At 35.7% G+C, this 25,963-nt stretch overlaps 2 protein-coding genes across 5 annotated transcripts in view; one reads left to right on the top strand and one right to left on the bottom strand.

Annotated features, from left to right (window-relative positions):
- Positions 1–25,963, top strand: part of SLO2 (slowpoke 2) — a 664,715-nt gene that overhangs the window by 37,975 nt on the left and 600,777 nt on the right. The gene's annotated exons all lie outside the window — the stretch shown is intronic.
- Positions 19,302–21,040, bottom strand: LOC145688891 (uncharacterized protein F54H12.2-like). Its single transcript, XM_081763053.1, has 2 exons — positions 20,191–21,040; positions 19,302–19,519 (listed from the first exon to the last, which is right to left on the bottom strand). The coding sequence occupies exon 1, from the start codon at positions 20,973–20,975 to the stop codon at positions 20,193–20,195; it is 783 nt and encodes a 260-aa protein (XP_081619179.1). The 5' UTR covers positions 20,976–21,040; the 3' UTR covers positions 19,302–19,519; positions 20,191–20,192.

Below are 25,963 nucleotides of genomic sequence, written 5' to 3'. Positions count from 1 at the left end.
ATAGTCTGTTAATATTGATCCTAGATATTTGACAGTGCCCACCTAGTCCAAAGTTTTACATTCTATTTTAACATGTCTATAGTTGGCAGTATTTTCATCATGGTGAATTCCCATGTGATAAATTCATACAGGTCATCCTCTGGATATGTATAATAAAGATTTGCTTTTTTTAAAAGTCATTGAACGACAATATATTTTCGAACTAGGGAAACTTATAAATATGTTTTCCTTTATTCACATGTTAAAATTAACAACTATCCTCTTTAAACCTGTGTAATGTTATATCTCTCGTTTTGTGGGGGGTTGACGATAATTTGTCATTACACAGAAACTAACTAAACTTCACAGAAAGAGAGCGCGAGCAACAGAAATTGAATTCGTGGTTTTTCTATTTGCTTGTTTAATCTTCAGTTTGTTTGCCCTTTTTTCCGTTATGCTTTTAATTTCCTTCGTTTCAACAGGGATCATTCTATTTCACAAACTTCCGCAGTAATTAATTCTTCATTAAATCGTCTATTCCAACAGACACTGCACTGCGCTGTGCTGTGGTGCCTTATGTTTTTCAGTTGTTTATCTTCTCACTACAGAACCGTATTTATTTATTTTATCTTTTTTTACCTTGTTTTCTCTTTGCTTTATTTTTGGGTTTAAAAATAAAATAATATTGTAGTGTTTGTTTTATCTTTACGAAATGAACTAATTAAGCTCTGGTTATGTTTCTGTTCCGATATGTTCATGCAGTTTTAAATATTGATTGTTACAATAATATTAATGCGTTATGAGTATAATCATGTAATTCTGTTAATTAAGTCATTTATCTCAGGTGTCTCTTCGTGATCATATTGCTGACACTTGTACTTACTATGTGTCTTGCTCCGAGTTCAAACAACGTTAGGAGTATTTACCTTTCATACATACCTGAATTGTGAGTTTTGTTTTAAATACTCGTCATAGACCGCGTGTCATATAACTTTAATATTTAAAAGAAGGTCCTAAATTCCACTCAATTATACTTGATTTACTATGCTCGGACGAAAATTAGAAAGACATTTTCAGTTCAAAACCATGCGGAAATATACGTTGAGAAAGAAAGCTACATCACAGGGTTATTAAGGTCACCAAGAAAGGGGTCAATTATAAATACCGTGGTGGTATTACAAGCGGAGGGTCTCTGTAGAACGGAACACCATCATCACAATGTTGCTGCCTTGTAACACAGTTCAGAAGAGCTGGCCAAATCTAAGTGAACACAACGGAATACTTGCGGTGTGACAATAGGGTAACACTGCATTTCCAAATGTCAGTTCGAAGGAGGCGTGGTGGCTCAGTGGTAGAGCGTTCACCTCCGGTACTTGGGGTCCCTGGTTCGATCCCAGCTCGCGCCGTGTGGAATTTGTGGTGGACAAACACAGTGCTCGTCGGTTTTCTACGGGTTCTCCCGTTTCCTCCCACTTTCTTCATTCCACCATTTCATTCATTTCTCATCATTATCGTTTCCTGTAGCCTAACAGGCATAACCGTGGAATGTAAAGCTCAAAGATTTCATTTCATTTTTCCAAATGTCAGTTCGTTTCTATCTTGATCAGAGTATATGTAGCAGGTTATTTCAGAGCTTTACATCAACTAGTAAAATTCTCTCTATTAAACAGTTAATCGCTAAAACGTTTACCTCTTACTTTTATGGAATTTTTTACGAAACGTGTTTACTAGCTAAGCTAAACCTTTTCTTCATAAACAATAATTATTTGTAAGTTAGTAAATGTTTAAAGGTTTACAAAGAAAGTTTACTTTCATAAAAAGTTTCAAATAAACATTTAAACACAAAAAGAAAGTTTATTTAATATTTGTAAATGAAAATTTAGTCATTTATAAAAAAAAAGATTCATTTTAATTAAACGTATTTAAATAGATGATAAAATGCTTACAAGAGAGGTTTAAGTTTATTAAACGTTTGTAAAGAAAAATTTGAAATGTTTACAAAAGTTGTTCATATGTTAAACGTTTGTTTACTCATTAATATGAAAGGTTTAGTTTGCTAAATATTTTAAATGGAAGATAAAATATTTCCCCCCAAAAATGTTTAGTTTGTTAGACGTGTGAAAGTTTAAATATGAATATTTACATAAAGGTTTAGTTTATTAAACGTTTGTAAATGAGCATGCAGTCATTTACATAAAATGATTAGTTTGTTCAACATTTTTAAGTGGATGATAATATGTTTACAAAAAAAATGATGAGTTCGCTAAAATTTGCAGATAGACATTTAAACATTAACAGAGAAGATTTAGTTTATTCAACGTTCAAAAATGGACATTCAGTTATTTGCGTAACAAAAGGTTTAGTTTATTGTGCATTAGTAATGGACATTTGGTTGATTTATTAAACGTTTTTCGATGGATTAAGAGAAGTTTCTCAAAATAATTTAGTGTGTTACAGATTTCCTATATTGAATGTCTTAACTCGAAAGAGGTTTCAGACTTTGATCCTTACTATTATAAGTTACGGCCATCTTTTTTTTTTGTTTGTTTGTTTGTTTGTTTTTTTGTTTATCGCACTCTAAAATACTAATGGTAAAAGCAAGACTATATTACTTGCACCCAATGTTGCCGCAAACTTAAGCTGGCTGCACATTGAGAGAGGAAACGGGTGGAAACAAGGAGTATTACACGTCATTCTCGATTTATTGAGCTTTATCGGAAACCAACTCTCCATGCATTCAAATAGGTCGGCCGCAGACTGAGCAAGCGCATGTTCCGGAGTCACTAACAATGCTACGCGGCACTTAGAACAGTGTTGGATGCCTATTCTCCTTTCTTTGTTGCACGGCAAAATTGGGGAACCATTTCGACCGGCGCATGCCCAGATCGAGACTTGAATTGCTTTTTGTCTCTTTTTTTTTCTGTGGATTGTATTGCTGTAGATATGAAACTACCGGGCACACTGACGGAGCAAAAGAGCTTAAATTGCTCCGGAGCACTTTCTTCTATCTTTTTGCTTCATCAGTGTGCAGCCAGCCTTACACGTTCGTTGTTAATTTATAACTATTAAAACTAGTAGATAACCAATGTGTCAGTGCTGGCAATATTTTGCGTGCATCCATCCGTGTCATTCACACAGAATTCGTTTAAACTCGAAATCTCACACGAAATTCGAAACATGTCTTATAGTGTCTTAGTGAACCACTCGACCTCTTTTCCTTCTCTTTTAGGTCAAGTATTAAGGAAACAGCGCTGGAATACATCATTTTCCTACATTTGAGAAATTTCGAGATATGGACATTTAATGTATAAGAATTGCAATCTCCATTTCAACCATCCACGTCTAATTTCTAAACCTCTTTCTTTCCCTTCTAGATTAAGTATAAGTTCGAATACCAAATTTCATGTCTCTAACCTTAAGGGACTCCGAGATATCGATATCTTATTATAATAATTCCAACCCAATTAACCATTTTACGTCATTTTTTTTTAAAAGGTATCCTTCGTTTGTGTTATCTTACGTCACGAATTCTATGTAGCCTATTATCCAAATTTCAAGTTTCTGCTTTAGGCAATGCGACCTAGGCGTTGATAAATCGGTCAGTCAGGATGACGACGACTTTTAAAATATGGAGATAAACATGTGAGTTTGGTTTCACGTTGTGAAACCCACTGTAGACATTCAAATCATGGTGTTTCAATATTAAAACAAGAAATAGTATGTCTATCAAATAATATGTCAATCACTTCTGGGGCCACGTGGCTCGGTGGTAGAGCGATTACCTCTGGTGCGTGCGGTCCCTGATTCGATCCCCGGCCAAGTAAATTTGTCGATGACAACATCCTGTCCATGGGTTTTCTCGGAGTACTCCCGTTTCCTCCCACTTTCTCATTCCACCTATTCTTTCATCATCATTCACTTGCCTTAATTATCCGTTTCTCTTAGCCGGAAGGACATAATCGCAGGACGTTACACTGAAATATTTCGTTTCATTTCTATCACTTCCATCTGAAATAAACAGATGAATTTAGAGCTGGAATCTGTTCTTGGTCCGCTGGAATCTGTGACAAGAAACAGTATTTAACTATTTGTTATATTTGTCGTTCTATAGGAAAAAATATTGTAAACAAAAGTTGTACTGGCTTTTACCTATTTTAAGAGCTGAAATAACAAAATATTCTTGTGATCCTGATTCTATTTTTCTTTGTTTTTTTTTTTTTAAATCAGTTTGTCATCTTTTGTAAACAAACAAAAAAAAACACTAAATTTGTATCAACTTGGGTTTTAATAAAGATACAACCTATACTTTAGACACCTAATTTATATTTTTTAAAAAGCCGCTTCTAGATATCTATTGCCATTTCTCTCATTGTCGATCAGTATTGAAACCGGTAATGTCCAGTACTTCTAGTTTGAAAAGAAAGATAGTAGTCGTGGATAAGCGGTTAGCATAGGCGCCTTTGGCGTAGAAACCTAGGTTCAATTTCCAGCGGGAGCCCATGTGGTTCGGATATCCTACGTTAAATTGTTTGTCCACGTCTCATATAGCCTCGCTGCTGCACGGAATACTAAACTAAAAAAAAACTGAAAATCAAAACCGGAAATTGTAGTGCATTTTTATCACTTCTGGTTTTATTAGAGGGTTAAACGTGAACATGAAATGTATCTTGGAATGGTTAATCGATTACAAAGAAACCACGTCTCGTTATCTATTACGTTTTTGCTCCATAGAAATTAACGTTAAAACCGGAAATGGTTGATTTCTACCACTTCCGGTTTGAAATCATCTCCATGAATAAAATCGAATCCTAACTTTTGACTCTGTACTTCCTGGATAAAATTGATGATGATTCATCAAGTAGTTCTTGAGATCTTTTGTCTCCCGGACGGACAGACGGACACACGAAAAGACTAAATATAAAGAAGTTTTGTTGGTAAATAAAACACCATAATAAACAAAGTACGGGTTCGATTCCTGGTGGGAGCGCATGTGGTTTGGATTCCACGTTAATCAGTAGGTTCCATCACATATAGCCTCGCTGTTGAAAGGCCATAAACAAAGTAGAATTATTCAAAAAGTACACCTAGCTAATAGCCTGACAAGTAAAAGCGAAATTAATACGTGATCACGTGATAGAAACGTAATAAATTATAGACATGTCCATACATTTATTTTCTAGGTTTGCTGAATTATATTTCATATCATAAACCTTGACATTATCAAAAGTTTTCCTGATAAAGAATCTCACAGAAACAAATATAATATTACATCATTATCTTCCCATTTTAATGGATTGTAGTATGTCAGATATGACTTCTTTATCTTTACCTTCCTTCACTAATTGGGCTTCTACATTCTCTCTGTAGGATAGATATTTTGGCTACAGGGAGAAAATATAATCCTCGTAGTATATAGTAGACTGATTGAATACGAGTGTGTATCGTGTGCTGGATGTGATCAATTCCTCTGATTCTGTAATCTTGCTTTCTTTTTCTTATTAACTTCCCTCGAGTAGTTTGTAATGAAACTGATAGTTTGTAACAGCAACTGAATAGCTCTTATTTCAGGTTAGTATATATATAGAAAGGAAGGGGGAGAAGAGAATAATAGAACAACACACAAATAACTTGCAGTATTCTCTATTAATTAGTGCACAATCTGTCCGTGCGGACTGAGCTAAACCAGGCTTTCTGTAGGCTATATTCTCATGATACTTGAGAACTTGACAATAACAACAATAATAGATTTCATTGTCTGCTTCTCCGTTCTGTTTGGTAGTAACTTAGATAGCTTAAGTTTCAAATATGTATTTCACGTGGGTGTAGGAGGTATAAATAAATAGACAGGAAATGCTTTGAAATAATTGCAAACGTATCAACTTAAAGAAGCAAAGTAAATGTTACCTAGATACGTATATTTTAAGTGAGTTACGGATCACTGTGTGTATTGTAGTGATGTTGTAAGATGTTGTCTGTACCATGTTGAAGTTGATTACTAAGAATATATGTAATACACTAAGAATATATTAGAGAGTTTATGTATAGAGAATTTATTGGCTGATTCTAATATGAGGCCATTATGAAGGAAAGATACTGGTTATGGATCACTTTCTATATGAACTATTAGACTTACAAAGTATAGTGTCGAAAGTTTTATAGAACGGCTTTGTCCGTCTGTCTGTCGACAGTTATCAGAGCAAAAACTGTAAGAGATATCGAGATGCAGTTTTTTTGCAATTAATTCTTTTTCCCATAGAGTACATTCTATGTCCCGTATTGACTATATATTCAATCCAAAAGTGGTTCAAATGAACGACTTCCGGTTTCAACCTTTATCGCGATAGAACAAGAACACTAAGACATAACGACTAATGGCTTTTTGATATGGATTCAGCGATCGAAGAACAGGTTCTATTTTTGATCTTATTAATCTAATGCAATCAGTAAATATAAATGTACTACTTCAAGTTTGAGTGTTTAGTTCCCATAGTTTGGAAGTCTACCATAATTTCACACTGCGAAGTGAAATTCACTTGTTGTAGGTGTGTTATAATATAAAATTCGAATAGTGGTTAAAGTTTAGTACTTGCAATTGATACTAGTAAGGCTTGGAGTTCATAGGATCTAAATATATGAAGGAATATCTATATTTATAACTAACTAACTAACTCTATGGCCTATGGAACCCGGAGGTTCAGTGCCGCGTTCACAAAAGCTCTCCACTGACTTCTACTATCCTTAGCTAATTGCATCCAGTTTCTACTTTGTATTCCTATCTCTGCGAGATCCATCTTAATATTGTCCTCCCATCTGCGCCTAGGTCTTCATAATGGTCGTTCTCCTATGGGTCTACCAGTCAAGACTTTGAAAGCGTTTCTACTTTCTTCCATTCTAGCTACATGACCTGCCCATCTAAGCCTCCTAGACTTGACGACCCTAACAATGTTGGGTAAACCGTATAAACTATGTAGTTCCTCGTTATGAAGCTTCCGCCATTCCCCATTCTCGTTCCTCTTGGATCCGAATATTCTTCTCAGGATCCTGTTCTCAAATACTTTCAGTCTATGTTCTTCCCTCAGAGTAAGCGACCATGTTTTACACCATATAGAACAACAGGCATGATTATCGTTTTATATATTTTAAGCTTCAAATTCCTCGACAGAATTCGCGACGACAAGAGATTTTGAACCGAATAGTAACACGAATTCCCTGCTTTTAGTCGACATTTAATTTCTTCGTGAATATCTATATTTATATAAACTAAATCTACATAACTAACTTTGCAGCTTAAAGAACTCGAAGATTTGACGCCCCATTACCAAATATCCTCATCATAGGATCCTATCCTGTGCCGAACAAATTCAGAATAAATTGTCTTTGCCATGTTTCCTAAGGTTTTTTGATTTATATTATCCTTCCAGTTTCTTTTTGGCTAGTTCAAACGTTTCTTTGTCTCTAATTTCCCCCTAGAATTACCTATATGCGCTCAGCGCACTTAGGAACCGTTGCGTAACATGCATAAAGAAAATCGCTATACCTAGTCACTACACGTCATACAAGAGGTGGCAACACCGCATACCTGATAACGATGTGATCACTTACAAAAAATAAAATGGGAGGTACATTTAACTGATTGTTCCAAATTTATTTTCCCTCAGAGACACACTTTTATGTGTATTTCCATTAAAATTAATCAGTCTTTAGAATGCCATGAGAAAATACATCGTCTGATTGTTGCTCTTATGCATGCCCGTTATGTAATATGATGGGTTGTGTATGCCAAGCAAACTCCTTTAGCCATCAGTTTTTTTCTACAGAAAGTTTCACTAAGAGAAAGAGAAGAACTGTTGTGTTTGTTTGATTTGTAAATTTTATATTGTCAAGTTAATTAGTTCAGTTTGCAGTATTACATTTGAAATTATTGAATTTTGAAAGTCCTCACCATTCTGTATTTCAATTCATTCCAAGATATTGCTAGATCTTATAAAGAAGGAAGAGTATACGCGTAAGTGAGTAAAATGTGTTAATAAGGAAAACTTGTAGACTCACGTCCAAAATTATTGTCGCATGTCTATAAATATGTTGTAGGAATATAATTTGATAACGAATTTGCCCGGCATTTCTTGCAATGTTAGTATGTGTATAATCAGCAAATACACGTATGTAGCAAATTTCATGCCAAGAGAGCAGTAAATAAGAACAATAAAACGAAAATAAAACTTTCTTGTTAATTTAGCAACATTTTGTTTTACTCTAATTTTCGTATTTGCAATTCTTTTCCTATGAAATTTACCACAAATATACATTTTCCAATTATACACATTATCAGTATTAAAAGTACCCTGCAAAATCATTATCAAATTATATTCTTACAAGAAGACAGTTATAGATATGCGACAATCATTTTGAACATAAGTGTACATTCCACTTTCAATGCACATCTGTTTCATAAGAAAGTTGTTCTACCAAAAACTCACCGGTCAGTTTGTCAGGACATCGCTGTAAGGAATTCAGAGCAACCTGCACGACGCCAGTCATATGTTTCAGTGCAGAAGGCATTATCAGTGATCGTGCGTCATGCGAGGAGTCCGTTTGACTGAGAATGGCGCACAGACAAGAACTTAGAGAGTTCGATAGGAGAGTCATCATCAGGTATCAATGCGGGTTTGTCGTGCCATTAGTACCCAATTACGCCATCCAAAATCAACAGTGGATGATGTAATCCTGAACTGGAAACGTCACGGTGTCACCAATGTTCCTAAGCGGCCCGGACGACCCAAGAGAGTGGTGAAATGAGTGGTATCCAGCAATTGCCGTCAAACTGCATCCATCATCCAGCACAATTTTTACACTCCATCGGGCACATGAATTTAACTGAATATCGTCAAAACAGAACTGCATGCGCTTGGTTTCCATGGTAGAGCAGCCGACCACAAGCCACACATCACCCCAACGAACAAAGCCAGAAGGTTGTTATGATGTAAGGCTCATCAAAATTGGACCCTAGACCAATGGAAACATGTGCTATGGAGTGATGAATTGTGGTACACATGCTTCATGTCTAATGGTCGGGTGTGGGAGCGGCGACGACCCGGGGAACGCTTTTTACCAGACTACATTGTACCAACAGTGAAATTTGGTGGTGGTGGTGGTGGTATAATGATGTGAGATGCATTTTGTTTGTTCGACCTAGGCCCGCTTGTTATTGTGCCAGGTAACATGACAAGTGCAAATTAGCTGGACATTTTGGACAATTCAGTGCTTCTCACATTGTGGAAATTCTTTGGAATAGACTCGTGTTACTATCAGGATGATAGTACCCCTTGCCATAAAGCTTCCAATGTTATGTCGTGTCAGACGAAAACAATGCGCATCGACTTCAGTGAGCTGCTCAATCGCCTGATTTGAATCTCATGGATCATCTCTGGGATGAATTGGAGCGGCATTTAAAGTCCATACCAACTCGTCCAAATTCACCTGCCGCACTTGAAACCGCCTTGCAGGAGGAGTGGGCTGCCATCCCACCCCAAGTGAGACAAAGGTTTGTGAACAGTCCGGCGTGTTCCTCGACCCCGGAGCGCCCCACATATAACAGTTTGGCATATGTTGAGGAAACTGATGCATCTCAACCATACAAGTCACACCTCATATGTTGCAATGAATTTGACAAGAAATCGACTTCAGATGGGATGTGTGCTACATCACCAATAGAAGTTACGTTGAACATCTTTAGTAGGACTATAAGGCAAAAAAAAAAAAACAAGTATTTTGCTACAAAATGACACCAAAATAATGTCTGTAAGCTAAATAAATAAATCGATATAAGTTTTCGAGTCCTTCTTGATACAACCTATATAGGTCTATAGTTGTAAAAGTCGCCGTAGTTGTAAAAGTCATAATAAAAGGTTCGGTTTACTATGCATAAAAATAATAGCAAATATTCTTTGAACATTATATAATTTACTCTCATAGTACTTAGACAATGTAAAAAATAAATAGCTTGATGATAGTCTGTTTCAGTATTTTTAATGATTTAACGTATTTTCTGTCAATAATGTAATGATGTCAAAGTATAGCTGAACCTTTGTATTTCACGATTGACTTTATGTTCCTTTCATAATGGAGATGTAAACAAATTGTATCTAAATTATTTACTCGTTTATGGCCATACAAGGTTACGTCAGTAGTTTTTTTTATTCAAAACTATTTTTATTTCTTTATTTCTGTCATAGATATTACAAGAGAGGAATGTATAATACATATGGATTGTCCTATTTTCCTATTTAGTGTACAGAATATAAAATAGGACATAATGCATTTTCTATTTAATTTTCGTTCACATGTATTTGCTCTTAACTGTACTCAATAAGATCTTATTGGGCGCTAATATAACGCTCACCATTCCCAAATGAATGGTAATAACATGGAAATGAATGCTGTAAATTGGAGCTGTACCGAAATTCAAACTCATTTACAATGACGAGTGTTTTCTGTTTTTTATCAGGTTGAGTTTACATGTGTGAGGAGAGAGAGAAAGAGAGAGAGAGATGCACACACATAGGGAGAAACCCTCTATGTTGTTAGCGTTTAGACAGTTGATTAAACATTACCTCGTGACCTTTCCAACATCATGTTTACATATGGCGGAAGGGAGATGAGATAAATACATCTCTTCTTATCCAATAAATTGTCAGTGACGAAGCGAAACGTTAGAAAAGTGAATAAGCAGGCCAAAGAGGATAAGAAGAATATGAACGAAAGTTCAAGGAAAGAAGTATAAACAATTAACTGAAATACCTATAGAAATGAACATATTTTTTGAAGTTTTTTTTAATATAACAATTTTTTGAACTTAAAAATACAATGTCAGTTTGGATTGATTACGTATAGTAGAAACTGATATTAAATCAATATTTGTTCTTATGAATATGTTATCAGTGGCGTATTTAGGAGGCAATCGGGTTCAGTCTCCCCCCCCCCCGAAATAAATGTGTTAGTTTTTCGCATTCCACGTACAACAATAATCCTTCTTACCATTTCTAAGAATTTCATTTTCTTATGCTCCTTGCTCAGAAATAATACTGTATTTGTCAAATTTCTTTCCATGTAAGAATTTCATTCGTTCTTTTTTTATTTCATCCATTCTATTCTTCTGTTTCTTTTCCTTAGGAAAAACGAAAGAAAGTAACAACTATAATACTTTTGACCGTTGTTAGTTGTGATTCAAGTCGGCGTCGTCAGTAACACCAAAAATAAGAGGAGCTGATAAGCGAAACTGATGTTCCACATCAACTCGCACGGATATCAATATAACTGACTTTAGTTATTATAGCAAAGGAATATTTACATCGTTTAGTTATAAAGAAAGATAAATGTTTGAATTAAAGAAAATCAAGAGGGGGGAATAAGTAGCTCGGGAAATTAGGTAAGCCAAGATAATGCTTTTTCTTCTATAAATATAATAAAATGAAATCTTTAAGTTTTACGTCCCACCTTATGGCGGTTAGGCTAAAGGAGACAGTGATAATGAGAAATGAATGAAATGGAGGAATGAAGAAAGTAGGAGGAAACGGAAGAACCCCCGAGAAAACCCACGAGTACGGTGTTTGTCCACCACATAGTCCACACTGTGCGAGCTGGGATAGAACCAGGGACCCCAAGCACCGGAGCTGAACGCTCTACCACTGAACCACCGCGTTCCCCGAGTAGAATAAAAGGATAGTTTCACTGCTAAATTATTGTGTATATCATATCGTATAAGATTCACCATTCTGCAATTCTTGCCATTAAATCTTCAATAAATGCATAAATTAAAATATATTTAATTCTCAAACTCAGGTGGACAATTGCCCCTCTGCTTCCCCGTGCTGTGCATAGCCCCCTTCCCCGAAACAAAATCTTAAATGCGTCACTGGTTATAACATTGATATATTTATGGAAAATAGTGATAAGAATTTTGATTCATTTTCTAGAATCGATTCCTTTCAACCACTATCACATGAATTCGTTCTTCTGAATCGAATTCTTTCGATTACAGTTCATTCAATAATACGATTCTTCAATTTGATTCCTACAAACAAGATTTCGATAAAAAAAAAACACACATAATCCTTTCGGTTACGTCCAAAATAGTTTGGTTTTTCTTCTGATTCGTTTCTTCATGCAATAGTCATACCAGTTTCAATGGTAGAAAAATTATTGAAAAGTGGGGCAAAGAGAATTAATTTTCCTTCCTCTGACCTGCAAACTTCACCCGTTTTGAAGATTGCATTTGTCGAGTTTCATTCACTGAATCCACTGGATGAAAATGAAATAACAAAATATTTCAGTTTACCGTCCCACGATTATGCCCTTTAGGCTATGGAAGACGATGATGAAGGCAAGTGAATGATGATGGAAGAATTAGTAGAATAAGAAAGTGGGAGGAAACGGAAGTACCCCGAGAATACTCACGGACACGATGTTGTCCACCACAAACTTACTTTGCCGAGGATCGAACCAGGGACCCCATGCACCAGAGATAAGCACTCTACCACTGAGCCACCGTGGTCTCCAATCCACTATATGAGTCCATCTGTCTGCTGTTTGGTTCCATGAACCAAATCTAGTGAATTAATTCACCATTTTTTTCTGAGTGAATCCGTTTTTTTGCTTTCTCCGAGGTCAATCAGGTTCTTTTTGCAGATTCTATCTTTTCATTCCACTGAAGGAATCATCGTTACGGAACGAATCCCTTCATAATTAAGTTTCAATTTCATGGTTAACGGGGTAGATTTATACCACTCTCAGATGAAATAGAGGGATTAGAAATAAGTGAAACCTTCTCTTAAGAAAACAAATCGATATTAGAAAACTATTCCTTGCTATCTTCTACTGTTTTTAACCTAATGTCTATCTACAGACTCACATACACACCTATCTACAGAGTCTTATTCAGAAAAATTCTGGTCACTCCTCTATCTTTGTGAAAAGTCTTGTACTATAACCTGCAGGTGGAATTAAATAAATGCGGATTTTCATCGGCCAATTAAGATCTTAAATTAGAGCTAAAGTATTAAAATTTTCTACTCATGATTGCCAGAATACCGTCTTCTAAAGCAGCGTGGGTGGCCAAGATTTTTTTTTCACGAGACTGTGCGTAGTTATTCGATAGATTTTTCTAGATTTATGAACAGCATATTTTGAAAGTCTAAAAATAAGATCTTTTATACAATTATTTCTTCACAAATGTCCACAGTCACCCAATTGCTTCTTTCTTCTTGGTTCATGAGAGGAACAAATATCCCCGCGCTGCTGTCCGCCACTATTAAGTCATAATAATTCATTAATTCACTTCCATCTTGGGCCACTAATCTCTCAGTTGGGTAGACGAAGTTTTTCTTTCTTCTCCGCTCTGAGTCATTATTTTCATTACCTTGAAGTTATTTCTCTAAATGGTGTAATATTTGGTCGGTATATTTAGGATATTTCAAGGAGTTTAATTCACTGTGAACTCTTGTAAATATATATATTTACCTTTTATGTCCGTATGTCCTTCCGGAATATACGAAATCTCAAGAACTACTTCATGGATGACCATCAATTTTGACCAGAATGAAGAGGATCAAAGGCTATGACTCTAGTTTGTTGATGGAGGTTATATTCAAATCACAAGTGGTATAAATCAACCATTTTCGGTTTTAACGTTGATCACTGGTAAGCAGAAACGGTAATAGATAGCGAGAAGTGGTTTTCTGCAATCAATTCTGCCCCCCAAGATTATTGTAAGGTTCCGCATGTCTTCACACCATGCTGTAACCAGATGTCTTCTACACGTGCTTACACTAAATAAACACAATGCAGACGACAGTAACGAAGAGGAGTCGCTCAATATCGCCAACAGTCGGCAAGACGAAGATTAACGAAGATAGCCGATATTTTAGGATAAAAGACGGTAGCACACCCAGTGTTGGGCAAAATCAATTGAAATCAATTGCAATTGATCAATCAATTGAAAGTAATTGCTCTGAAAATCAATTGCAATTGATTTCAATTGCAATTGATTTCAATTTGTAATTGACAATTAATTTCAATTGCAATTGAATTCAATCATAAAATTAGCAATTAAATTTTCGTCAATTGTTAATTGTTAATTGGTCACCAGGCAATTGAAACTTTTAATTGTTAATTGTCAATTGCAAAGGGTGCAATTGAAGCATTCAATTGTTAATTGCAATTGACAATTGAAACTTGTAATTGTTAATTGTAATTGTTAATTGCAATTGAAATCAGCAATTAAAACTGAAGATAAGATGTGTGTATATTGTATTGTCCACTTGTTACTGTTTTACATATTTCAAATAAGGTACTTATAAGAAATGCTGGATACCTACCATCCATCCCCCCCCCTGGGAAGAAAGCCGTCAAACTAAGTATTTTTTAAATATATTATGTTTATGGTTCTATCCCCCTTGAAAGAACTCAATATGCCCGTCATGCATACAATAGGAATGAGCACGAGCGAGTTCGAGCGAGTTTTCTTTAAAACTCGACTCGACTCGAAGCAGACATCTTTGAGTTCGACTCGAGATCTCGGCTCGAAACATTTCCCCCCAACTAGACTCGAATTCGGATCGAGTTTCAGGTCGAGTCGAGCCAATTCGAGCTAAATCCTTTGTGTAGTTCCAAGTACTACTATCTTCAAGTATCCTACATAGACAATATAATTATCAATGATACTACTACTACTACTATAACTAATTATTATTATAACACCGTGTGCATGTATAAACATGGAATATAGGCGGTTTGTATCGGAATACTAAAAATTAGTTAACTGTCGATCTCGGTAGTCAAGAAATCTTCAGGAGGCAAGGACATCGGTCACGAGGTTCTTGGTTTGAGTTCAGGAGGAGCAAGTATTAGGGCTCGAGCCAAAAATTGTTAGAAGTTATGGGACTCCAGCCAAACATGTTTAAAACTGCTCGACCCGGGTTTAGCGTTGTCAACGACTCAAGCGGCTCGGTCACAGCTCATTCACTTATCGAGCCGAACCGAGAAGTGAGCCGAGCCAACAGCTCATCCAACCGAGCCAGCTCGAGCCGAACCGAGCCGAGCTGATTGCTTACCCCAACCGAGCCGGTTCGAGCCATTGGCTTAGTTAAGCTAACTCGAACCCAGCCTATGGACTCGTTTCAACGGAGCTGGTTCGAGCCATTGGCTCCAATTGAGCCGAGTCGATAACTCGTCTTTACCGAGCCGGTTCAAGCCATTGGCTCAATTGAGCCCAGTCGATGGGTAATCCCAACCAAGCCAGCTCAAGCTGTACGCTCAGTTGAACCGAGCCGGGCCGGTTGACATCATCACTATTCCGGTTGGGCTTCTACTTTGGCTAAAAAATTGAACCGTGCAGTTCTCAGCCTTGATGGTAAGAACTACAAAAAATGATATGAAATCTTTAGTTTTACGTCCCACGCTTATGTTGGTTAGGCTAAAGTAGACGGTGATGGTGGGAAATGAATGAAATGAAGAAAGTGGGAGGAAACGGAAGAACCCCGAGAAAATCCACCAGCACGGTGTTTGTCCACCATAAAGTCCAAACTGCGCGAGCTGGGATCGAACCAGGGACCTCAAGCACCGGAGGTGAACGCTCTACCACTGACCCACCGCGCTCCCTGGTAAGAACTACAGTATATACTTATATTGGTGCTCACGGCGTCATTAACTTGTTCCACTACCAACGAATTTCGAGATACTTTGTTTTGCATCTTTTGTGCGTGTTTTGTGTCGCTTTGTGCTCCTATTCCCACATTTTGTGCATCACCGGAAGTGGGTCAAAATGGGCCTACAAATATGGCGGAACAAATTATTGCTCTTCCGCCACCAATGAATTTCGAGTTCGTTTCCTTCATATCGTTTTGTGCCGTTTTGTGCGTCTACTTCCGTTTTGTGCGTCATGGGAAGTGGGTTAAAATGAGTCCCCAAGGTGGGACGAAAATGACCAAGAGTTCCGCCACTATTAAATCTCGAGGTCGTTAATTTCACATCGCGTACCCTTTTGTGCGTCTATTTCGACGTTTTGTGCGTCACTTGAAGACGGTCAAAATGGCCTCAAAGGTGGGACGAAATTGACCCACTGCTCCGCCACTACCGAACTTCGAGGTTCTTCCTTTCGCATCGACTAGTGAATGTGTCGTGCCGTTTCGTGCCCTTATTTTCACGTTTTGTGCGTCACCGGAAGTGGGTCAAAATGGGCTTCCAAGATGGGACGAAAATGAACAAGAGTTCCGCTACTATCGAATTTCGAGGTCGTTGATTTCGCACCGCGTACCCTTTTGTGCGCCTATTTCGACGTTTTGTGCGTTACTGGAAGACGGTCAAAATGGCCTCGAAGGTGGGACGAAAATGACCCACTGCTCCGCCACTACCGAATTTCGAGGTCCTTCCTTTTGCATCGACTACTGAATTTTCGTGCTGTTTCGTGCCCCCATTTTCACGTTTTTTGAGTCACCAGAAGTGGGTCAAAATGGGCTTCCAAGATGGGACGAAAATGACCCACTGTTCCGCCACTATCGAATTTCGAGGTCGTTAATTTCACATTGCGTACCCTTTTGTGCGCGTATTTCGACGTTTTGGCGTCACTGGAAGACGGTCAAAATGGGCCTCGAATGTGGGACGAAAATGACCCAGTGCTCCGCCACTACCAAATTTCGTGGTCCTTCCTTTCGCATCGACTAGTGAATGTTTCGTGCCGTTTCGTGCCCTTATTTCCACGTTTTGCCAGTCACCAGAAGTGTGTCAAAATGGGCCTCCAAAGTGTGACCAAAATGACCCATTGTTCCGACAGTAGATATCCCCTCCTTCATAAGCGTGGGAAAATTTTGGCGATATCATTTCCTGGAATTGGGAGGCAAGTTTCGACAAGCCTTTGGTTGCTATGTTCATAGCCTTTTACGGGTAGTACAGAAGCGCGTGGGAAAATTTTGGTTTATCTGAACCCCTATGAGAACAGTTTGTTGTTATTGCTATGTTCATAGCCTTTTACGGCTAGTACAGAAACGCGTGGGAAAATTTTGGTTTATTTGAACCCCCGTTACCCCCTACTCCTCTTTAGTTGCTATGTTCATAGCCTTTTACGGTTACCACAGAAGCCCGTGGGAAAATGCTGGTTTGCTGTTGCTATGCTTGTAGTCTTGGACGCCTACCAGATGTAAAAAACAAGATAAAACATGCCTTTTTCTTGTTCTTGTCGTTTATTGGCTAATAATTTGAATCCCCAAACCCCTCACCCCTCCTGCGAAGAGCGTAAGCGGAACGTATGTGCTTGTGTAGATCATTCTGTTAGCAGCTGTTGCAAAGGAAGAAACGTCAAAAATTTAAAGATGTCATCGTCAATGAGTTTATTAGATAAGCTTAATAAGCCATCAATGGTACCCTTTACAAAAATGCGAGATTTGGAGATTGGAGTACCATTTCGTATTGTAAACTGTGAGATAATTACAACGGTATATGGTAGGAAGGCCTGTGTGACATTTGAAGGAGGTGAAAAAGTGATTTTACCTGGACGTTGTACTGAAAAATTGGAAGCAGATAATGGTGCATTATTAACGTATTTACAAAGTGGGAATGTCTGTTTAATATATAAAGGAATGAAGATTAATGTATCTGGACGTAACATGCACGATCTTGAATTTACTGAACTGGTTTACTCATCGTAAGTGTATGGTGACATGTACAAACAAGATGAAAACATGAATTTTCCTCTTTGCCCCTCCTCTTCGTGCATGCGCAGTCATCTGTATGCATAGTGTCGTTATTCTGTACTGACCAGCGACCGGAGTAACATGTCTTTGAGTGCTTGTGCGTCAACTATGGATACCAAGAAAGAGTACTTGTTAAATGTTGAATATGGACTTAATTCAATGAAAACCAAATTAATTTGCATTGGACTGGATAGTGATACATTTGAACCAGTGATTCGTGTTGGCAAAGGACTTGTGTTTGGAGTGGAGTTAAATTTGGCAGAGTGGGAGAAACTTGTACATTTAATCCCATTTGTTACGGACTATTTAAATTCTCAAGTGGAAATTACATTTATAAAATCTCTTGGTCGAAAAAACGAACTGGTGGTACGAAAACTAATGGGTGAAAAATTAGTGATGTTAGAGAAGAAAGGAACACTTCATGCTCCTCGAAACACTGTGTACTTATCTTCAAGTGATTGGCTTTATTTCTTGGAAATATTACCGTGTATTGAACATGCTGTGAAAAACAGTAAAGTTTGTAGTGTTGTGCTACGTGAATATTTTGACTTGTGTACAGATACTATTCGTAATCATGTACAATTACAGTGTCTTACATGCAGAGGACTTGCCGGAATCCATACCTGTGTAGATGAACAGAGTATTATTAATGGTATGAACATTAGTTTTCCAAGTGTCTCTCTTGATAAGAACAGTGATGTGAACATTGATGGTGAACGTTTAAAATTGGAAATGAAAGTATTTTGCAAACAAAAACTTATAGATTCAATAATGGCTGATTTATTTGATAGTGTATCGACACAGCCATGGTGGGGGGAAACCGAAACTCAACCTTCGGAGGGTATCAATGAAGTGAACGACTCTTCATAAAAGAAGGAGAAATTGATTTGTTTTTTTTTCATGTATACGAAACAACGTAATATCAAATGTAATAAAAATATATATATAGTGGAAAGTGAAATGTTTTATTTGTGTGTGTGTTTTGTGTTCGTTTCATACACCTCAATATGTTAGGATTTTAAAATTTTTTATAAGAAAAAAATCCTAACATATTTTTTCCTCGTATATTATAAGTGATACGTATAATAATAATAATAATAATCATAATGAATTCAAATTCTTGAAATGAATGTTAAAATAAAAATTAGTATTTGAAATTATTATTATTATACAACTTTGTCTTAAGTATGATAGGACTTTTTTTAATTTTAAAAAAGGAATTAAAATAATAATTAATATTAAAATTTTAAAAACAAAAGTCCTATCATAATAATAATAATAATATTGAATTCACATACTTGATTTAATTTACGAAAGAATAACTGATTAAGTATTTGAATTCATTATTATTATTATGTAGCTATATGATTACATCATTGAATTAAAAATCAGTTTTAGAATCTTTTTTTTTAAATCACTATGAAATTCTTTAATTCAATGACTTAAAAATATGTTTTATGATATGTGTATTTAATTACATAACTGATCATAAAACATATTTATTTATTAGGAAACGGAGAAAATAAGAAATAAAACATTTGTTTTCAAAGAGAAAAAATAATACAAAGTGTTTATTGTTGATGAAACTATTTACACAATTAAAACGCCGGTAAGTATAGTATATTTTAAAAGAACGTTAGATTTTGTTTCCACTGTCCGTGGATGATGATAACTTCACAACTGCCATATACTGTTCACTGATGATACTACTGCTGTTGATGTTGATGATGAAACGTAGATACAAGTCAATCTGTACATTGAAGATGATGTCCATACACACGATGACGATCTTTTACTCTCTGAAATGAAAAAAAAATTGAAAAACAAACTTAAAATTTATTTTATCTATAATCATGAACAAATAATAATACATACAAACACATTATAATAAAGAAGAAGAAGAAATGGCTACCTTCAATAATATGAAAAGAAAGTAATCAAAACAAACGAAGAAGAAGAATGAAGACATGATTACCTGTAAAAGTAAATACAGCAAACGACGATCATTTTTTTCTGGAGTTGATGAGAAAGTGTAATGAAATTCATTTAAGGACTTTCCTTTAGCTTTGAAGCATAGGAAAAGATATGAATAATGCCCACATAAGGATGATTTTACACTTTGAATTTGTTTATTATTAAATGTATAAGAAGTGGAATTTCTACGTAGAAATTGAATATGATGCATTACATATGGAGGAAATCCAAATGTATCGAAGTAGTGGGCACGGCCATCAGTATGAATATATACGGAAATCCAGTGTGTGCCAAGTTTGTTCGAGGGATCTGTATTTATGATGATAGCTGCAGGTAGTGGAACATGTGCTGGTAATTCATTGGCTGCATATACGCCAACGAAATGATTGTGAAATAAAGAATTTGTTTGCAAAGCATTCAATAAATCTAGTGTAGAGGACATCATGTATAAAAATGCAGACATGTACATATATGATATGATATTTAAATAACGTACCTTTAAAAATCCATGATGATGTTCCTCTGATGATCCACTTCTAAGAGAGATTGGAATTCTCCATACACAATGCAGGAGATAGGTGCTGGTAGAGGCTTCGTAAAATGAACTTCCAGACGAACACACCCATGCCGTATAAGATTCCAATGCTGCACAGCGCTGGCTTCTCCATCTTGAGTAATGTCGAAAACAAAGATAGTGTATCCTTGAGGAAAGTCAAGGCGAGGAATATTGTTGCCATGATTGGAAAAGTGAATGCCTGATCCACAGAATAAGGTATGATATGAGGAAACATAGAGGTTGTTTTCGAAAATTGGTTGTAATGGTTTTGAAGGTACAGGTTTTCCATCAATGTATAGAGAGAAGAAATTGATGTCAAAATGTTTGAAATGAAATGGATTTGAAGTTATTGTTCCTGTATAGGCATCATTTTGTGTAAACGCCACAATCACTCGAGTTGGTAATACTCCCATAAATAAATTATCAATTGTTTTTGATTGAAGATCCTTTGGAATGACGAATGACTTCATTTGCACTCTTGTGAGAGGATATTTGGCTGTTGTTGATTGTAGAAGCTTGTTATGGGCTAGTTTTATTGTAGGACTAACATTAATCTTTTTAATATGTAAAGCAGCGTCTAAAATGTTCACTTTAGCCTCAACAGACGCATCACTAGCGATGAGACAAAAGTTTGGCTTTGCAGGAATTAACTTGAGACGTAATTCTACTCCTTGGATTAAAAATTTATCTTGATTAAAAATATCACAATGAAGATGTCCAAGCATGTCGAATTTTGCACTTTTTTTTGTTAATTCATAACGTTGTTGAAATCCTTTATTACCACTAGATGTTGCATCCATATGTCCAGCAGTATCTTGAAACCAGAATGCACATTGAAGATGAGTATTTTTAGCAGAATCATCATAATTTAACAGTTTTTCAATGTATGATCGATATGGATGATTATGAGATGGAAATGAAATCAGTTTGTTATTTAAATACACTTCCACTTCACTGAACATAGAATTTAAAAAGTCATTAATAGGAGCCACAGCTTTATCACTTTCACCAAATGCTGATCCATCAGGCTTAACGATTTGAGCTTCGATGTAAAGAAGAGTATGTGGTAGATCTATGTATTCATCACTTGTTCCTGGGATGACAAACTCTATAGGAGCATTATCAGCTAGTGAACTGATTGGTTTGTATGTAACAACATGATTATCCAATATACTGGTTTGCGTTGGTTTTGTAGAAAAAATATCTAGTTCACTTTTTACACACTCGCAGGATTGATGATGTAAGAAAGCCATAATGGTGATGATTTAATCAAAGATATCGTGTGATAACTTCCTCTTCTTATAAGACTGATTTTTCTTTGTTTTCTGTGTACGTTTCCTCTTGCCCTTCTCCTTCTTCTTCTTGCGCTTGATGATGTGTAATGGTGAAGGGTTAAAGATGGAATGATGTGTAATTCTTCTTTTCCTTCGTTGATATCCAGATCCTAGCATAGATTTCAGTTTATTTTTTGCTTTGTCTTGCAAGACGGATCTCGCTTCACCCATTCGTTGATGAAAGGATTCGTTAATAGGTTGATTGTCGATGATGACATCAGTAATAACGTTTGCTCCAGATTTTAATAATTCCTTTCCTACTGTTTTAGCTCCTTGTTTTACTAGTGGCATGACAGAACGAAATAATCCTCCAAGGAAACTTCCAATACCATGTCCAACTTGATAAGGGGAGCCAACATAAACGTTTCCAGTTCCAGAAAGAGCTTGTTTTTGATAATATTGTAAATATGGATTATTCATATTTGTCGATGTTGACGCACTGGTCGAAAATGTAGTTTAACGCATACAGTTCCGAAAGTGAATGCCAGTGGAGAGCCTGTACTATCTCTTATATCTATTTTGATGTGTTCAAAATGCATCTTCTCTATAGGCACATAATGTGGAGGATTAAAAATTTCTATAACACTACTTCCAAATGTATGATTCACAGGATTCATATTTATGATACGTAATAATGGTGCTACTGTATCTCCAACAAATACAGATTGAATTATATCACAATACACATACATTGTAGATGGAAGTCCTAAACGTAAATTTGGAATGCTTTGGCCTTGTTGCATATCCTTTAAATCAACGCTTGGATCAAACCCCAAAATCGCACTAACACTTGGTGATAATGCAACGTCTACATCTATGTCTTTATGAAGACGTCGTATAAAACAGGTATTACTCTCACGAGTATAAGAAATATGTAAATTTGTGAATCTGTTGTACGTATTTATTATCTTTATCAATTCTGATATGTCAGTGTAATAACGTACAGGAATAGTTATAAATTTCCATTCATCACTTTTTGCAGGTTTGTAAAAAATTTTATTATTTTCGTCATTAATATTTAATATTGAATGAGGATAATGAATTTCAACAATAGCCACTTCCCACTTTTCATGGAATTCCATTCTTTGATGAAGTTTCGTAGTGTATGATGTTAAGGTGTTGTCAGGAAAATATTCCATAGAACTATTACTGGGAAGCGTAACGTAAAAATCTCCATCAGGTTCCATTGTACTTCTCGATCTTCTTTACGGATGATGCAGGTATCCAGGAATCGAAAGAAGAAGGATATCCTTTCCAATGAACAAGATATTCTTTTCTGCTGCCTTTTCTTCTTGTACGTATGATTTTATCTATGTAAAATGTCTTTGATAACGTCACAGGTTGTAATTCCTCTCTGTAAAATAATCCATCCAGTGGTTCCTTGTTTAAATCTTCAATTTCATAAACAGGTGGATCTCTTGGTATTATCTTCTTCACTTTAAATATTTCCCAAGTCCAATTTTGCATATATCCTTTATCAAATGTACGTTTAGTTTTACTAATTCGTACTGTATCACCAATCTTAAGATGTTTTGAGAAATTTGGATTCTTTTTCTTCGTCTTCTTTATTTTATTATCATATTGATTATGCCATACTTGTAATAGGTTATTTTGAGAAACATTTGCAGGTGACATCTTTATACTTGAATGATAACCTTCATTGTATGATTTCACAAGAAGAGGTAATACATTTAAATAATTATACGTTTGATACTTTGTAAAATACTTCCACATTTTTTCTTTTAAAGTTCTGTTAAAACGTTCTACAATACTAGCTTTTATATCAGGATTTTTAGTTGTAATATGTTTTATTTTGTTGTGCACTAAGTACTTCTGTATTGTTTTATTAGTAAACTCACTTCCTTTATCTGTTCGAAATGTAATTGGTTTTCTGTCTTTGAACACAATTTGCAATGCTTTTAAGACATCATTTGTACTTTTAGATTTTAATGGCACAGCCCATGCATATCGACTGAACACATCTATCACTGTCAGAATATAACGATATCCATCATTAAATTTATGAAGAGATTGAAGATCATTAATATCACTTTCCCACTCATCATCAATGTTATTCACTACATAGAAATCTCTTTTAAAACGACGACGTACAGGTTTGTGTAACGTATATGTTGTTTGTTGCAGTAACCATCTTCTTATACAATGTATAGGAATTTTCTTTTTTGTAGCTATCCACAGTTTTTTAACAGTTGAAAACGAGGCAGGATGTGAAGGGTTGTAGTAAATCTTGCTTAACTGTTTGTTTACGGTTTCCACCTTGACCATACTGGACGTTTACAGGCACGTTTCCTTTTCCTTATAGGAGATATTACTTTTTCCTTTTCTTCTTCTTCTTCTTCTTCTTCTTCGTCGTCTTCTGCAAACGATTTCAGAGGTATTTTTTCCCTTGACGATGATGCTGTTGGTGATGCTTTAGTTCGTCGTAAAATATATGACAAACGTTTTGGATTTCCAATAAGTTCTTGAGGTGTGTTATTATAAGATAAATAATTACAAAATTTCTCCCATCCCGGTGGATTTGTGTGTTTCCGGGGTCGCGACACATCAGAAATTAAATCTACAATGTGAGATCCTTCTAGTTTATCACCTCTGATGTAAACAGTTCCTTTATTATCCCACGTGATATTATCATCATGTTTCATTCTATGTAGTAGTAATTCAGCTCTTTTACGAAACATTTTGGGTATAGATAATAATATTTCTTCTTCTACTTCAGGCTTCTCTGATTTAGTTGACGTAATTGAAAGTGTCACAGGTTCTTCTTGTTTTCGTATTAAATGTAAATATTTTTGAAGAATATTGTTATACTGATTCCACTTTTCTTCATCACTAAGCGATGATAACTGTAAAATCTCTTGCATTTCTTGATCCAAATTAGATTCACGTTTCTCCAGGGCTGATGATGATGATGATGTTGGTGTTTGTATACGATTCAGAACTTCAGGTGGAACTAAAATCATCTTCTTTGCGTGTTCCATTGTACTAACGGAATAGTAAACTTGATAATGCACCAGTTAAAATAGGAGCTAATAATGCCGGTAGGAATCCACCCTGCTGCTGTACTAATAAATGCTTCTTCTTCTTTTGGATGGAGTTTCCTTTCTTCACAAGATATCGAAGCGTCCTCTTGTATCGCTTTAATCTTGCTTTCTGTGTCTTTGTAAGAGGTACATTCCCTTTTAATACATTATAACAACATTCACAAATACTTCGAATCACTGAAGAGTCTGCATTGGCCAGTATAGCTTTACGTAATTTAGGATTTGCTTTGCTCAGCGTACGAAGAAGATCTCCGTGTTTTACTCTTGGAGACATATTGTCAGAATGAAGAAACACAGTTTAAAACAATCATTATAAACATATCTTCTTCTTCTATTTCGATGGAACATAAACGTAATGATAAATATCATCAGGAAAGATATTTGTTTGAAAACGAAGTTCATCTGGCGTATCCTGTTTTAAATCAATAAAGAAATATCCATATGGTAACTTTGTTGCGTCGTTGAAACTTTCTTGAAGAAATTTTGAATTCTCAGGAGTTAATTGATAACTCAAATGTTTAATTTGTGATTTATCTCTTGGATTTTTAAATAATACGATATAAGAACAATTCAAACTCATATCTCTGCTTCCTTTTCCCTGATGAAATATGTTTTGTGTAATAAATAGTACACTAAGATTTCTATGATGAGAACCCTTTGTAAAGAAATCAACTATATTGCGGTTCACTTCACACATTTGATCATCAATAATAATAAGATGTGGTCCAGTTTCAGGTAAAAAGTCTTTTGTTCGAGGTAATCCTTCAATAAATTGTACTTTTGTCGAAATTTCTCTGTATGCATTTTGCCATTCTGCATAGTACCAATAAATATGACGAAACGATGTATTAACCATACGTGATAAATTGGACAGGAAACGTATTACAAAGGAAGTTTTTCCACATCCACTTGGTCCGGCAACAATACATGAAAAGGGATGTTTCCACGTCGTGTCCATGTTAAAGAGTATGATTATTCTTTCTTCATACGTATATTTATAAAGGGCCTTATTACATTTCTCTTCTTCTTTTGTTGGAAGTAGTGTAGCCATATGGAAGAGTATCATATGAATTTGGTATTCTACGTCGTTTAATATAATTTATCTTATAAATTTTTGTTTCGGGCATGCTGACGATAGTATGGTCTTTCCTGCGGCAAATTTTTTTCTCATTGGTAATTTTTACTTCAGTAGGACGAGATTCTTCCTCTTCTTCTGCATCCTCTTCATTATCTACTATCATTTTCTTCATTACATCAAAATTTAGGTGTTTTGAAGATTCATAGTTTAATGAAAAGCCTCGTATCTTGCATACTTGA

This window comes from Thermobia domestica, chromosome 7 (assembly GCF_964235325.1).
Source record: "Thermobia domestica chromosome 7, izTheDome1.hap1.1, whole genome shotgun sequence".
Taxonomy (NCBI): domain Eukaryota; kingdom Metazoa; phylum Arthropoda; class Insecta; order Zygentoma; family Lepismatidae; genus Thermobia; species Thermobia domestica.
Note: the sequence above shows the minus strand (reverse complement) of the source record. Positions and strands in the feature narration are given on the sequence as shown.

Coding starts and splice junctions, on each gene's coding strand:
- LOC145688891 (XM_081763053.1), bottom strand. CDS start 20,975: ATGCTTGGACATCTTCATTGTGATATTTTTAATCAAGATAAATTTTTA.